The 16,708-nt window shown below is 38.8% G+C and overlaps 1 protein-coding gene across 19 annotated transcripts in view; it reads left to right on the top strand.

Moving 5' to 3' along the window:
* LOC103224026 (V-type proton ATPase subunit S1-like protein) overlaps nt 1-16,708 on the top strand; it is a 110,295-nt gene that overhangs the window by 13,230 nt on the left and 80,357 nt on the right. For 15 of the 19 annotated variants that reach the window (XR_012092731.1, XR_012092730.1, XR_005234611.2 and 12 more), the window contains 4 exons: nt 7,057-7,102; nt 14,589-14,629; nt 14,883-14,941; nt 16,064-16,299. Coding sequence is in view for 8 of the 19 variants with exons in the window: in XM_037982170.2 (XP_037838098.2) it covers nt 7,057-7,102; nt 14,589-14,629; nt 14,883-14,941; nt 16,064-16,299 (382 nt within the window). In the remaining 11 variants the exon portion in view is untranslated. Of the gene's footprint in view, nt 1-6,924; nt 7,103-14,588; nt 14,630-14,882; nt 14,942-16,063; nt 16,300-16,708 lie in introns of those variants that run through there. The other 4 variants (XM_037982174.2, XM_037982173.2, XM_073014636.1 and 1 more) reach the window with 2 other exon arrangements.

Below are 16,708 nucleotides of genomic sequence, written 5' to 3'. Positions count from 1 at the left end.
CTAAAGAAATAGTCTGTGTTGCCATATGATCTTACTAATACTCAGAGCTGATCTTTAAAATCCGGTTATTATAATTAAACCTCTGTGTGGGATCTAGGGGGAGTTCACAAAGCTGTTCTTTGATGCTCTTTGTAAAATTCCTGGAAGGGAGGTATAATTTTAAGATGCATATTAAAAGTTGTTCTCCAGGTGTTCTTGAGCTTGGCTGAGAATCAAGCAAAGGGAAATAAGCTTCTATTTCAGTAGGGACCTTTGAGTTCTAAGAAAAGAAAGAGACTTTTTCTCACTAGGAAAAGAAAGATAATTTTTCTCACTGCAATGTGAGAAATGTGTTAGAATCTCCTTCCCTGGAGAGATTTCACAGCTGGGTAGATGGACCAGATCCGTGTTGTCTATGAGTTCAGTGGGGAAACAGTTGATCTTTGGTGATGCAGAATGGCAGAAGTGACTCTTTCAGCCCTTGCATTCCACAGTAAAATGAAAAATCATCAGGATTATTTCAAGATTATTCAAATATAATAGGTAAATGATTATAATGTATAAATATAAAAATTCCTACCAAAATAAGCGTGCAAAATCTCAGACACTATATTATTTAGACTTTATCGCTTAAAGGACTTTGCTGTAAACCAGTTTTTTCCTTTGAATTAAAAAAAGTGAGAGAAAAGGAAGGAAATAGAGGAAGAAAAAAGAAAAGAAGAAGAGAGGGGTTCTGGGTTTGCATTGCTATACAAAAGAACAGAAGTGCTGATTTAAAAATTGCTTCTTGATCTCGTTGGTTCTAGCGATCATTGCTAATTATGAGGATAGCCAAAATGAATGACTCTGTAGCCAGTTCATAGATACAGCCATTTCGCATACTATGGAATAGTGTGCCCATGTACATGTGAATTTTAAAATTTACTTAGATGGGTTTTAAGTTAGAATTCACAAAAGTATTTATTTAGAAAATAATATATTGGAGTTGTTACCAAGTAGTTGTATATAATACTCCCTTTCAAACTAAGTGTGCATGGCCGGGTGTGGTGGCTCATACCTGTAATCCCAGAACTTTGGAAGGCCAAGGCGGATAGATCACCTGAGGTCAGGAGTTTGAGACCAGCCTGGCCAACATGGTGAAACCCCGTCTCTACAAAAATTACAAAAATGATCCAGGTGCGGTGGCTCACACATGTAGTCCCAAACTACTCGGGAGGCTGAGGCATGAGAATTGCTTGAACCCGGGAGGTGGAGGTTGCAGTAAGCTGAGATCACGCCATTGCACTCCGGTCTGGGCAACAGAGTGAGAATCCATCTCAAAAACAACAACAACAACAGCAATAAAGAAACTAGATGTGCTGGCTAATTTATATCGAAATAATTCATTTTGCCCTTGTTATAAATGTGACTTCAAGGATAGGGCAACATCACATGGCACATATTCTCAACCTGAATTTCATCTCAGTGTCTCTGTCAAAGTGGACGCCGCAGGTGCCTGGTGAGAGCATCTTTTGAGGGTAGTGGAGGCCTTTTCCTTCCCTGGGTCCCAGGTCTGTGAGGCTCAAGCCTCTGTTCCTAGTCTTGCCTTGATTACCACACTAAATATGTCATTTAGCAAATCCTTCTGATAAAGGCTCTTTTGTACTTCAAGTAAAGAAACCCATATCGGAGTGTCTATTATATACCTGCCATTGTCTCCTTCATTTAATCAGCCATTGCCTGGGGAAGAGGTGGGGCTGAGCGTAAGCAAGGTCATTGGTTTGCTGTATCCCAAAGGTGTTTACATTTCTGCATGTTACTGAGCTGGGAGGATTTTGGGGGTAAGGACTGTATTTTGCACTTTGTATTCCTGGTAAAGAGTCTAGCACGGTGACAATCAGTATTTGTTGAGTGCACAAATTTGTTTCAAGAGCAGGTCTCCTGTCTTAGTTTAGCTTGAGCAGCCCAGAACACAAGTAAGTGCCATTAATCTGGCACATCATCTGTGTTCCAGGAAGTCAAAGGGAAACCTAACGTGAGAAATGTGAACATTTAAATTAAAAGCACTTACAACTATTTAATGTACCATCCTGATTCTAATTAATGCGGAAGTTAATTTGATGAAAATTGGTAGAAATCACGGCAGCAATTTTGCTCTGAACTTGATAAAGAGTTATATAGTACCTCCTGCTCCTTGGGGCATGGAGGGTGTTAGTGAACTGATGTAACCTGGATTTTGTCTGTTCCCATTTTCAAGTGGCAGAATTCTATGGAATACTTGAATTAATTGATTTTCCCATTATAGTTGCCTAAAGACTCAGGCCTTGGGAGTCATAACCATGTGGCACAAAGTGGGAATTAATTCTGTGGCATTTTTCGATAGGATCATTCATTCATTCTGTGTATTTTACTGAGTACTAAGTTGGGCTCCAGGTATATATCAGTCAAATAGACATAGTATCTGCCCTCAAGGAGTGTACCGTGTGATGAAGAAACAGCATCAGTAAGTACACAAGAAAATAAATCTCTCAGTGCAAATTGTGATATTTATGATGAAAGTGAATAAGATACAGGGAGAGGTAGAGAGGTGTGAGGTGACTTCACAGAGAGAACAGTATGTGCAAGGTCACTTGGGTGCAAAGGAGCTTGGCATGTTGAGGGTGCTGAGAAGCTGAGTGTGAGCCAGTGTGCCTGGAACATGTTCAGGAGGAGGAGCTGGTGTTAAATGAGGCAAGAGAGACCAGCAGGGCCCAGGCCACGCCGGGCTTTGTAGGAGGTACATGGATTCGGATTTTGAATCACTGTGCAAAGACATTATAAATGATATAAACATTTATGCAACTTTTGGTCTGAGAGCATTGAATGAATAGAGACTGTGCACCCATTAGTCTTCTCAAGGTAAATATTAGAATTCTTAAGTTAGATCCATTTTTGTTCCTGTGGGAACACAATTCTATATGGTCATATATGATTATGGGAAGATAGATTTTTGATATTCAAATATTCAGGTAACATATCATTTAGTTATATATAGTAAATCAAAAAATAAAGCAAACCCAAGTTGTTTCCAGTTGTAAAGAAGGTAGCATGGCTATACAGTTTCCTGTTCTCCTGTGGAGACGGTGGAGGGGAAATGCCATGTGCCTCTGCATTTTCTGCATGTGTTGTGAGCTAGTCCCTAACTAGTCTTTGTTCTGAATACCTTTTCTAGGATGTTTGTATGGGGAGAAGCCTTGAACGGTAGAAATCATGTCCCCTTTGTAGCAAAGGACAGACTTGCTTATAGCATTGGAAAGTAGAGGTAGCGTTTCCCCTCAGAGCAAAGGGCAGATAGGTTTACTACCCACTATAAAAAAACTGGGGCTCCTTAAGCTCAGGGTTTCTCTCCTGAAATGAAGCCCACTGTGTGTGCAATTATCCATCTGGGCCTACCTACATTACTCCAAGGGGAAGGGGAACCGACCAGATATACTGATGCTTGTGCCACTTGCTGTGCGGTGAGTAATAAAGTCCTTTTCTCTGACCCAGGAGTCTGTGTCTTCTGTCAGTATTCATAAAACTGTCAGACTAACTAGTTAGCTTCGAAGTGAGTAAAATCTCAGACCCTTCACAGTTCTTCACAGAGGTTCCTCAGCAGTCCGAGCGGGAAGGTACGATGCCAGGCAGGTGACACCCTAGTGCTTTGCAGCCTCTAAGATGTGCAATTAGCATTTCTTGTCACTGTTTTTCTCCTCCAAAGTCACAAGATGAGCTGTTCTCAGACAATCACATCTTAAGTGTGACTTCTAGTCTAAAATACATGTGTGAAACCTACTAGCTACTAATTATTATGCCTTGAATGTTCTTAACCAAGTGGGAGAATGTTTCAACAACAGAAAGAATACTATGTTAAAATTTTAGGATCAGGACATAAAATCTATTAAAACGATACTTTAAATTAAAAATATTGTGTGTATGTCTGAAAATGTAAACCCAAGCATATTTCCATGAAAGATTCTTTTTTTTTTTTTTTGAGATGGAATCTTGCTCTGTTTTCCAGGCTGGAGTGCTGTGGCATGGTCTTGACTCACTGCAACCTCCGCCTCCTGGGTTCAAGCAATTCTCCTCCCTCAGCCTCCCTAGTAGCTGGGATTACAGGCACCTGCTACCATGCCCGGCTACTTTTTTGTATTTTTAGTAGAGATGGGGTTTCACCATGTCCGCCAGGCTGGTCTCGAGCTCCTGTCCTCGTGATCCGCCCGCCTTGGCCTCCTAAATGCTGGGATTACAGGCATGGGCCACCATGCCTGGCCGAAAGATTCTTATGTGATAACCACTAAGGGACTAACACTCTCCTTTCTCAGGGTTCACAGAACCATTATTGTCACAATGCAGGATCATCATTGGCTTGGGCTCTCACTTTCTCCTGACCAGGGCCTTGAGGAGTAGGCACTGCCACTGCTCCCATGGGAGAATACCAGGTACTTCTCTGGCAGCTGCAGGAGATGTTCTGTATCTGCACTGTCCAATACAGTGGGCGCTAGTCACAAGTGTCCACTGAACGCTTGAAATTTTGCTTATTGGAATTGAGATATAAGTAGCACGGTGGCTAACGCCTGTAATTCCAGCACTTTTGGAGGCTGAGGTGGGAGGACTGCTTGAGCCCAGGAGTTCGAGACCAGCCTGGGTAACATATCAAGACCCCCATCTCTACAAAATATAGAAATAAATAAATTTTAAAAATTATACACTAGAGTTCAGATTTAGGGCAGAAAAAATGTAAAATGTTTCACTAATAATTCTTAAAATTAAGTATGTTTGAAATGATAGTGTTTTAGATAGGTTATATAAAAATACTGTTAACATTAGTTTCATCTGTTTATTTTTACTTCTTTTTAATGTGACTAGAACATTTTAAATTCCATGTGTAGCTCTCATTCTATTTCTATTGAACAATGCTGTTCTAGATCCTTGCTTCTCAAAGGGCGGTTCTCAGGCAAGCAGCATCACCATCATCATCATCTGGGAGCTGGTTAGGAATGTGGTATCCTACACCCCACTCCAGACCTACTGGGTCAAAATTTGCATTTTAACAGAATCTCATGTGATTTGTATGCACTTTACACTTTGAGTAGCTGAGCTTCCCTAAGACTAGGACTGGCTGGTTTAGCAAACTAAAAATATAGGATGCCCAGTTAAACTTAATTTTTCAAATAAACAATAAGTTTTAAATATAGTATGTTCCAAATATTGCATGGAATATGCTTATATTAAAATCATTTGTTTTTTTTTTTTTTTTTGGACATTCAGCTGTAACAGGTTATCCTATAGGCTATCTGTTTACCTAAAACTAACTTCTTTTATCCAGACCTGCTTGTTACATGAAATTCCACAGAATCAGGTAAAGAACGGAATGAGAAAAGGAGTAGTGAAGAGTAGAAGCTGGGTGAAATGAAAACAGAGAAGAAAAGACAGTATGAGGAGGCAGTAGGAATTAGATGGGGCACGGAAAGGCCACGTTTAAGGCCAGCGACCCTTTTGATTTTGTAATTTTTGTTAGCAGCTTTCTTCCTTATTCCGGCATTCTCCCACTTCCCCTAGTCATTCTGCTTTATTCTCCTCTTCTGATTTTCTGCTGGGGTCCCCTGAACTATGTTGGGAGAAAGTGGTGTGTGAGAGGAATAGGAATGTCTCCTCACGCGAAGACCCCAGCTTTCCTATAGTCCATCATCTCTGAAATTTCACTTACAAATAGCCCTTTTCCGCTCCCAGTACTTGGTCTTTAAGCCATCAGCGTTCCTAAGTGCCCCAAATGGTGACACTTGACACTTTAATTTTGGAGGGTTTTCTTTATTGTGGCATTTTAATTGTACTTTAAAAAAATGTAAAACAACTCTTAGGAATTTTGTGGTTTGTTTTGTTTTTCAGGCTTTTAGGGGAGTGAGGTGACAGGAGAGGCCAGCAGGGAAGGAATAACAATAGACACTCTACTTAGCTAAGCGTTAAGAAGAGCCTTTCATGGCCTGGCACGTGGCTCACGCCTGTAATCCCAGCACTCTGGGGAGCCGAGGCGGGCACATCACCTGAGGTCAATAGCACGAGACCAGCCTGGCCAACATGGCGAAACCCCGCCTCTACTAAAAATACAAAAATTAGCTGGGCGTGGTGGTGCATGCCTGTAATCCCAGCTACTCGGGAGGTTGAGGCAGGAGAATCACTTGAACTCAGGACATTGAGGTTGCAGTGAGCCGAGATCGCGCCATTGCATTCCAGCCTGACAGAGGGAGACTCTGACAGAAAAAAAAAAAAAAAAACCAACCAAAAAACCACAAAAAAAACCTTTTATCCATGATCCCATTTAATCTTCACAACAATTAAGTGTGTCTGTCCCTACTCCGCAGATGAGGAAACAAGGCTTCAGAGGGAAAATCACCTGCCTGGTGTCAGCTTGCTCCCTGGTAAGGAGCTTCTGATTCCAAAGCCGGTGCTCCTGTGCTCCTCACCGTTGCTGTCCACACCTCTTGGCAAATGGAGGCTTATGAATTCATCAGGAAACTGTGAACTAGGACATACATGTGAATTTAGGGAAGTTCCGAAGATTTTTATTTATTTATTCACCTGAAAAATACATATAAAAATATATACTTCATAGATTTTGGGGACAAATTAATAGCTTCCTGAAGTGTAATATGAAATATATAATAGTATGACATATATGTAGTATGAAGTATATAACATAAAGTCTTAAGAGTTATATGACAGTATCAAAACAATGCAAATTTCTAAAATGAGCTTAAGTGGTAAATATATTTTCTTTAAAAATTGGCTCCTTAATAATCTTTCCATGAGATGAATAATTAAAAACCTAAATATTTATTTCACTCCATACTGTAAGCATTATCAGACCCCTCCCTTCCCTCCCGCCCCACCTTGGAATACATTCTGAGAAAGCTGCCCTGTTATTGGTTGAATATGCTGTCAGTCACATGGCATGAAAAGTACTGCGTTTGCTCTGTTTGCATTTATGAATTAACAGATGTTCTTGCTTTGAAGAAACTGATTGTTTTCTGATGGGAAAAAAAATCTTGTTTAGTTTTTCACTGATTTTTTTATGTACAGGATTTTCACTAACCTTGGACCATATATTTGCCAGGAAGAATGTAAGGTGAGTAACTGCACATCTTTTAAAGCAATGTATTTGTGAACTTAAGTGCAAGTATGAAATTAGGTGGCTCTGTGATTTCTTTATGTTGTTTCATATCTACATTTGTTTGTGATTCAAAATGGATATGCTAGATCATACAGGTAGCTACAAAAATTATTGAACAGAGTTTATGCTTGAGGTAAAAATATAAGCTTTTTTGTAAGAGAGGGTTATTTGTTCAAAATATCCAAGAAACTTTTGTAGTATGTATCAAAGTATTTATCTATGAGAAAATGACTCCTCAAATCAGTGTTCAGATTTCTTTCATACTTACAAGGAAATGTTAATTCCACAGTATCTCCTGCCATTATTATGTGAGAAAAGAGTAAGAAAAAAATAGAAAACTTCAGAAATATATATCCTGTCCTTCAAAGAAAAGGCGTTAAATCGTTTTAACTGTTAAGAGATGGCAATTAAATTCCTGTTTCTATTTCTGTTGTCCTTTTGGCTTCTTTATACATCATTTAAGGAACATTTACAGCTTTTTCTATAAAAAAGAATATTCAAAATCTGAATAGCAATTAAGGTATGTCATGTCTCTCACTGACTCATTGTGTGCCTTCTCAACAAATGCATCAGGGAATTTAGTGTGAACACAGCGGACAGCAGCAAGCAGGAGAGTCTGGCAGAACTCGGGTTAAAGACTCCTTAGTCCAAAACTGATAAAATCTTTACATATAGACATTAACACTTTTTTTCTTCCATTGTTTCTGAGTCTATTGGTGCTTTCCTTCAGGTTCACTTTTGAATAGTAAGTGACTTATATCCTTTAGGTGGTTAAAGCCTAGTCCTGGTTCCACACCTGGGTTACACAGAAATGCCTGATTTGTGTATTACACCAGTAAAATGTACACCAAGAATTAGAAAAATCCCAGTTCTGTTTTTAAGACAAAGTTAAAGGGCTTAATTTTAGCTTCAGAAGCTTTAGATCTTAGAAATCACATAAGTCAATGATCATTTGAATCTAATAATACGGCTCATTAATTCATTATGAAGGAAACAACAGTTGTTGTTTTATGTGTTCTTTCAAATAATAGATCCAAAATTTAAAATATCTTTCAGGTCCCTGGGGCTATTCAATATTCTGTCTGTAGGAAGGAGGATTATATTTTAAGCTCAATACACGGTTTCTAAACATAGCGTGAGTAGGGGTCATTATTCTCACTTTGCACATTTCTTTCTCAAGTTGGGTTTATTCTTGATCCAAAAAGAAATCCTGTGTGACCTCCCATTTTCCACTTTTATTTCAGAGTATTTTCATTAATTTCTTAGTTCATTCATGCATGCAACACATTTTTAAAATAATTGGTGCTTTTAAGTAGCGAGGCCCCATGCTAGGTGCTGGGTCTACAATGGTGAGCACAACAAGGTTAGTCCCTGCCCTCATGGACTAAGTCTAATAGGGAAGCCCTTGTTAATCAAATGATATATATTATTCCAAATAAACTTTGAAATGTGAAAGAAAAGTATAGGAAGCAATGAGCACATACAATAGGGGGATTGGAACTTGCAGAAGTTAGGGATTGTGTTCCTGAGGAAGTGATGCGCTGTCATCTGGAGGATATGTAGAAAATCACTAGGAGGATGGAGAACATTCCAGGTGGAGGGAGCAGCAGGTGCTAAGGGAAAAATGAACCATGAAGTGTTCAAGGAACTGAATAATACTAGAGTAGCTGGAGCAGAGAGAGAAGGGAAGAGGTGAAATAAGGCAAGCACAGCTGGCAGGACGAAGTCTGCCTGGATAATGTCTGGGTATTTGTGCCTATTTCATATATTATATTCAGTTACATTTTAACCTGTACTACAAAGTCTGGAGTTTAGGTAGGTTAGATTATTTGGCTAAAGCATATCTTTATTATAGTTTCATTATTACTTGGATGGGAACCTCACTTTTGTTGCTCAGGAAATTAAACTTATACTCACAAGACACTTAATGTAAACCGTAATGCTAATTTATAAGTTTCTAAAGGAAGGTATCTTTTTAAAAAATTAAATTAGAAATTTTAGTCAAAGTAATACACCTACCTGGTTTCAAAAAATCAAAAGGTGATAAGACACACATTAAAGGAAAAATTGTCTTCTAGTTATTTCTATAGGCAAACATTTTCAAATTTTTAGTTGTTTCTTCTGTTGGTCACTGCTTGTATTAGTGACCTTGTATCTAGACTTTTTTCTAGAAACAAACAACCCCTATATTGTAGAAGTTTGTAGCCTCAAACATTTCTTTCTTGCTCCTGTTACTTCTGACAGCTACAGGTGGGCTGCTGTGACCCTGCTCTAGCTCTGTTTCCACTTCTCATTCCAAGTCCCAGGCTGAAAGAACAGCCCCTATTTGGGCATGCCGTTCTTATGACAGAGGGAATGGGGCAAGAGATGGCAGGCACATGCAGACACTTGCAACTTCTGCAGAACTGTCACGTTGTTGCTTCTGCTCATATTGCATTGGCCTAATTAAGATACATAGCTGAAACTGGAGAGTTCCCTGACCCCTCCTTGCAGGACGTGCAACGGCGATGTGGCACATTTGTTTGGCTGCTGCCACGTGTGCTCAAACCTTTTATAAGACGGGGAGCATGCAGACGGGCAGGTGTAGGAACCAGGGCAAGTGCTTTTGGGCTCTGGCCTCATGGTGGCATCTAGGGTTGGGTGCCTGTGACTCTCAAAGCCCCAGTGGGTGTGTTACAGTGCTCTTTTAGCTCTGCCATCTGCAGACGGCTTAAGTGTTAACCAGTTTAGTGCCCTCTTGGACCCCAGGTTTTTGTTTGGCATCCAGGAAGAATCAGGTTACACAAGGGCTCGAAGGATGGTGAATGTGGGGGTTATATTGAGTGGTGGAGGTGGCTCTCAGTAGGAGGGATGGGGAGCTGGAAGGGGGATGGAGTGGGAGATGATCTTCCCCTGGAGTGTGGCTGTCCAGCAGCCAATCTCCTCTCTGACTGTCCCCAGCCAAACTCCTCTAGATGTTTAGACACTCCTTCTTGTCTCTCCTTCTCTGTCATGCTGTTCTGCTGCTCTTCTGTTCACCTGTTCATCTGCTCATCTGCTTGTGGAGCCTGGGGTTTGGGGTTTATATGGGTACTGGATAGGGGGCCCTGGTGGGCCAAAAGGCAACATTTGGGCACAGAAACAGGAAAGCTTGTTCCCATTTAGGGCCATGGGTTTCCAGGCTTAAGGGTGGGGCCTTTGCCAGGAACTGCCCTCTTCTATCCAGTATTTCCCTGTCTCCTGTCCATATAGTGGCCAAGCCTAATGATGGGGCAGGAAGCATTTTCCACCCACAGGGAGGAACTGCAAGTCATATGGCCTAGGGGGATGCAAAATCCTCTCCCAGAGAAGGAAACAAAGACTTGGTAACAATCATACAATTCACTGTACTGCCATAGTATCAAAATAATATGCATAGATGATTTCTCCATTTATACATGTTAGATTTTATAACAAGTTCCTTTATTATTGACAAAGTTCCTGTCTCCAACAATGTCCTCATCTTTCTTTCCTTCACTCCCCCCATTCAATATAGTTACATTACTACTTTCAGTTCATCAGTGCTTGCATCAAAATGACTATGTATATTGTTCACAGACAAGCCAGCTAGTGGACTGTATTTTGTTTCTTTCTTTTTTTTTTTGAATAACTTTTCTTTTTCCCTTGAGTTAAAAATGGCCTTTTTGTAGTTGCAATTTCAAAACATGCATAGTCTTAATTCTTTTCACATGTTCTTTCCTCCAATATGCAGTGGTCTCTCAAATTCCCCTTTCACTTAGAGATCTCTCTGTATGTCTTCCTTTTATTGTCCTCTTGCTCCAGTCTGGACTGATTCTATGTCTGATGTACAATGGTTAGTCTTAGTTTTGCTTCACCACTCTTCTAGTGAGATCTGCTGTTTATGAGAGCCTGTGCTTTCTCTTTGTTGACTTTTGCCCATTAGCTTCTGTGAAGGGGTGAGAGGGATGCATTGGCTGAATTCTTGCATGATTCTTGTTTTTTACTTCTGCAAGCTTAATAGGACATTTTCTTTATCCTTAGCTCCAAAATGATGCAAGTACCTTAACTCACAAAAATCAACTCAAAATGGACTTAAGTGTAAAAGTTAAAATTTGAAAACTTCTAGGAGAAGCACAAGAGGAAAATCTTGGTGACCTTGTTGGGCAAATATTTCTTTTAGAAATAAAAACATAGGCTATAACAGATAAAAAGATTACATTGGACTTTATGAAAATTAGAACTTTTGCTCTTTGAAAACCACCATTAAAATGAAAAAGGAAGACAGAATGCAAGAAAATATTTCCGGTGTGTGTATATCAGACACAGGACTTGCATCCAGCACATATAAAGAGCGCTTATGGAGGTCAATGAATTTAATTTTTAAAGTGAGCAAAAGATTTAAGCACACTTCACAAAAGAAACTATATGAATGCTCTATAGGCATAAGAAAAAATGCGGGGCATCATTAATCACCAGGGAAATGCATATTAAAATTAAACTGAGCTAGCAACCCACACCCATTGGAATGGTTAAAATTAAACAGATTGATGATACGAAATGTTAGCAAGAATGTTGAACAACAGGGAAGCCAAAATTGACTGGCAGCTTTTCTAAAAAGTTACTTCTATTATGTGACTTGGTCATTCCATTCCTGGCTATTTATTTAAGAGAAACAAAAACATATTCACACAAACTCCTATACATTAATGTTCTTAAATATTTGTAGTAGCTCCAAACCAGAATCACCCCACATATTCATGAATGTGTGCATAGACAAAGTATGGCATATCCATACAATGAAATACTTCTTAACACTAAAACAGAATGAACTACTGACATATGCAACCACGTACATGAATTTCAAAGTCATTATGATAAGACGGAAAGAAGCCAAATGCTAAGGAATATGTATGATTCCATTTATACGCAATTGTAGAAAATGCTAACTAGGCCGGGTGCGGTGGTTCACGCCTGTAATCCCAGCATTTTGGGAGGCCGAATGGGCAGATCACCTGAGGTCGGGAGTTCGAGACCAGCCTTACCAACATAGAGAAACTCTGTCTCTACTAAAAATACAAAATTAGCTGGGTGTGGTGGTGCATGCCTGTAATCCCAGCTACTTGGGAGGCTGAGGCAGGATAATTGCTTGAACCCAGGAGGTGGAGGTTGTGGTGAACTGAGATCACGCCATTGCACTCCAGCCTGGGTGGCAAGAGTGAAACTCCATCTCAAAAAAGAAAAAAGAAAATGCTAACTAATCTAAAGTGGCAGAAGCAAGTCTGTAGTTTTCTCGGGTTGAGGGTGGAGGGAACAACTCTTAGCTGCAAAAATGCAAGTGGAAACTTTTTTGGGTGTTATAAACATTCTGTATTGTTGTTGTGGCAGTGGGGTCATGGGTATGTGCCTGTGCCAAAACTCATATAATTGTATAATTTTCATGAATGCAATTTACTGTACATAAATTATATACCTCAATAAAGTTGATAAAAATTAATGAATTGCATGCATGCATACATTTATGAACAGCAACTAGTAGACAGCATGGTCACCAATTTTTCATCTTCAGAAATTCTCATTAGATAATCGGGATCATATTACAGGGAGAATGGTGCATTTAATTTGTAATTGGGTCCATATAGTTAATTCTAAAGCACTTTATTATGATATAGATTTAGTAACTCTTCAGCTACAATTATGTTTTGCATATATATCATGTAATATATATCTTTCTCTAATTATAAAAATGTTGAGTTTATATGATAGCGATATATAGAGACCTTAGATTGGAATTGTTTAGAGTTTGATTTACATTCTCATATACCTACAGTAGTAGGTAAAACTTATGGAAAACTTAAAATATGCAATAAACAAACTGTTAAATCTTTAAGACGTTTATGACAAAACTGGAGATTTAAACACTACTTTTATGTTAAATAATTATCAGTATTTTCTAGATGTAATTGTGCTGTTATTTTTAAAAGTTCTTTTCTTTTAGAGATATATACTGAAATGACATAATTTTTGATATTTTATTCAAACTACTATCACATGGGGGAAGAGGGTGAGCTTGTAGGTGAAACAAGATTGGTTATAACCTGATAATTACTAAAGCTGAATGATGGGTCCAGGTACATGAGGGCTTATTATATTTTTCTGTTTATATTTGTATATGTCTGAAATATCCTGTAATGAAAAATGTGTATATCTTCTCACTTAGAAATTTCACTTCAAGGAATTTATCTTAAGGAACTTCTCATGGGTGTGAACAAACAATCCACAGAAATGTTCAATGCAGTATTGTTATAATGCTAATAAAATTGAAAACAAATACTTAAAAGTAGAAATTTGGTTAAATACATTATGATACACTTCTATGATATAATACCACATGACATTAAAAATGTGTCAAAAGTATATAATTACATGGAAAATATTTGTGATATAGTTTAAAAAAACATTGCAAACTCTAAAACAGTATGTCCAGAAAAATCCATTTTTAGACTTTGTGAAAAGTAAATTATATACATATGTGGTGTGTGTTTGTGTGTTTGTATGCATATAGAGAGGATATATATACACACATAAACACAAGGATATATATCATAATTTATATGCTCATAAGTTTCCAGTATAACTTTTTGGTAATTGAGTCTGTCTTGTTTTCTGTTGGATGTTTTGGCTTTGATATGTTAACAATGCAATGGAGTATGAAATTTCACGGTAAAATGTTTTATATGCTTTATTATTTGGTTATTTTGTATTTGTTATTGGTTAAACCTTAGGGTGTAGCACACTGCTTGGCACATAGTAGGCCCCCCTGCCCGCAATATTATTCAATGAATAAGAATCAGGTTTGATTTAAAATAATTTTTCTGGCTGGGCATGGTGGCTCACACCTGTAATCGCAGCACTTGGGGAGGCCGAGGTGGGTGGATCACCTGAGGTAGGAGTTCAAGAGCAGCCTGGTCAACATGGTGAAACCTCATCTCTACTAAAAATACAAGAATTAATAGGGTGTGGTGGTACACCTGTAATCCCAGCTACTCAGGAGGCTGAGGCAGGAGAATCACTTGAACCCAGGAGGCAGAGGTAGCAGGGAGCCGAGATCACACCACTGGACTCCAGCTTGGGTGACAGAGTGAGACTCCATCTGAAATAAAATAAAATACAATAAAATAATTTTTCTTTTTAAAATTTTTCTTTATTTTCCATATTTGTTTTTTGAAGAACATATGTTACTTTCTCTTTCTCTCTGTTAAATGCAGAGACAACAGGGGAGAGACATACTACTTTTTAAATGAGAAATTCACTATTAAGAAATGAACAGTTTTGGCAGGCTGTTTCTGCTCCTCTATTCTGAGATGTAATAAAGTGAAATATACTTCTTAAAATTTCATATAACATCTGAATTGTAGATATTTATTCAGCATCTTTTAATTTTTTTGTTTTTTTCTAATTTCAGTTCTCCAACATCTTCAGATAAAGAAGTGGTTATGAAGAATGGTAAGACTCCAGTTGCCCACATGATTCCATGTGGGGTGGGGAAGGGCTCTTTCTGTGATAGAATTCCCTGACCAATGGTGTCTGTACCAGGAGTCACTCATGTGAAATCTTACAGTAGTGTGCTGTAAACGATGAGCCAGAAGGGGCTCAAGCTTGATATATGTGACAGTGCTTAGCATATTATTGCCACCCAATTACATTAATAAATAAAGGACATTTAGCATTGGTAACCACATCATTATTTATTTGACAGATCAGAATAATGGAGGTACGAAACCAGTCCAGAATTTCACAACAATACCAATCACACAGGTATGGCTATGCCAGGAAACCAGATTGTAATCTAGCTCTAAAAAACTGAAAAACACGTTTCAATCATGTCTGTGCTCCTGTGAAAATATAAATTATAATTGTATTAATAAGTAACATATGTTTGCTTCAAATTGGGGTGGGGAAATGTATTATGGAATCTCTTCTTTTTATTTTTATTTTACTTTTAAAATTTTATTTATTTACTTTTTTGAGACAGAGTCTCACTCTGTTGCCCAGGCTGGAGTGCAGTGGTGCGATCTCGGCTCACTGTAAGCTCCACCTCCCAGATTCACACCACTCTTCTGCCTCAGCCTCCCAAGTAGCTGGGACTACAAGGCACCCACCACCACGCCCAGCAAATTTTTTGTATTTTTAGTAGAGATGGGGTTTCACCGTGTTAGCCAGGATGGTCTTGATCTCCTGACCTTGTGATCCACCCGCCTCGGCCTCCCAAAATACTGGGATTACAGGCATGAGCCACCGCGCCTGGCTAGAATCTCTTCTTTTTAAAAGTCAACTTTTATTTTGGATACAGAGGGTCCATGTGCAGATTTGTTACAAGGGAATAGTGCATGATGCTGGGGTTTGTGGTATGAATCACATCACCCTGATAGTGAGCATAGTATCCGATAGGTAGTTTTTTAACCCACTCCACTCCCTCCACTCTCCAGTCATCCACAGTGTGGATGGTTTGCATATTTATGTCCATGTGTACTCAATGCTTAGCTCCCACTTATAAGTGAGAACATGTGGTATTTGGTTTTTTGTTTATTATAGAATCTTACAGTTGAGAAAAACCTAAAATAGTTCATTTTACTTGCTCTCTTATATTTTCATTACAATATTCAGCTTCACTTCTGTTGCTATAATAATAATAATCTTTGGTTACTGGTAAGCATAAGTTGCAGCTCTCTATTAACTAATTTTTCTTTTATCTGTATTTACACTAGAGTAGTTGGTGTAAATTTCTTTCTTTGTATTGTACATTTTATGGGTTTTAATAAATGTATAATGACATGTATTTACCATTATGGGATATGAATTAGCTCTTTCATTTCTAGGAGGCCTTTTGCACCATAGACACAAGTTCATCTCTTACGTTCTTTATATTTGGTTAATTAGGCTCTCAACTACAATCTGAGCAAAGAAGGGCATTTAGAAAAAGAATCTTGGAATGCATTCAGCCATCATGGCCCAGTTAATGTCTCCATCGATGGAATTCCTTGCATTCTCTTCTGGGCCAAAAGAATCACGATTAAATTTAAGAATCAAACCTGGCTGGACCTTACAGACGAGGCATTTGGTCAGAAGGTAACAGTGGACCTTGACAACTCAAATTGCACTGAAGAAAGTGCTAGGTATGTTGATCTCTCAGTTTGAGGAAGCCCTTAGGGCTATTGCATTGTTAACTCCGCATTCAATTTTTTTGTCATTTCAGAAAAAAAAAAGTAGGCTCCTTTTTATAGGACCCTGACACACATCTTTGAGAAAGTATTTACTGTCTTAAATAAAGGAACAAGTCAGAAGTTAACTTCAAAAATTTTTGGCTAGGCATGGTGGCTCATGCCTGTAATCCCAGCACTTTGGGAGGCTGAGGGGGTGGATCACCTGAGATCAGGAGTTCAAGACCTGCCTGGACAACATGGTGAAACCTCGTCTCTACAAAAATACAAAAATTAGCCGGGCATGGTGGCAGGTGCCTGTAATCCCATCTACTCAGGAGGCTGAGGCAGGAGAATTGCTTGAACCTGGGAGGCAGAGGTTGCG

This window comes from Chlorocebus sabaeus, chromosome 4 (assembly GCF_047675955.1).
Source record: "Chlorocebus sabaeus isolate Y175 chromosome 4, mChlSab1.0.hap1, whole genome shotgun sequence".
NCBI classification, from domain to species: domain Eukaryota; kingdom Metazoa; phylum Chordata; class Mammalia; order Primates; family Cercopithecidae; genus Chlorocebus; species Chlorocebus sabaeus.
Note: the sequence above shows the minus strand (reverse complement) of the source record. Positions and strands in the feature narration are given on the sequence as shown.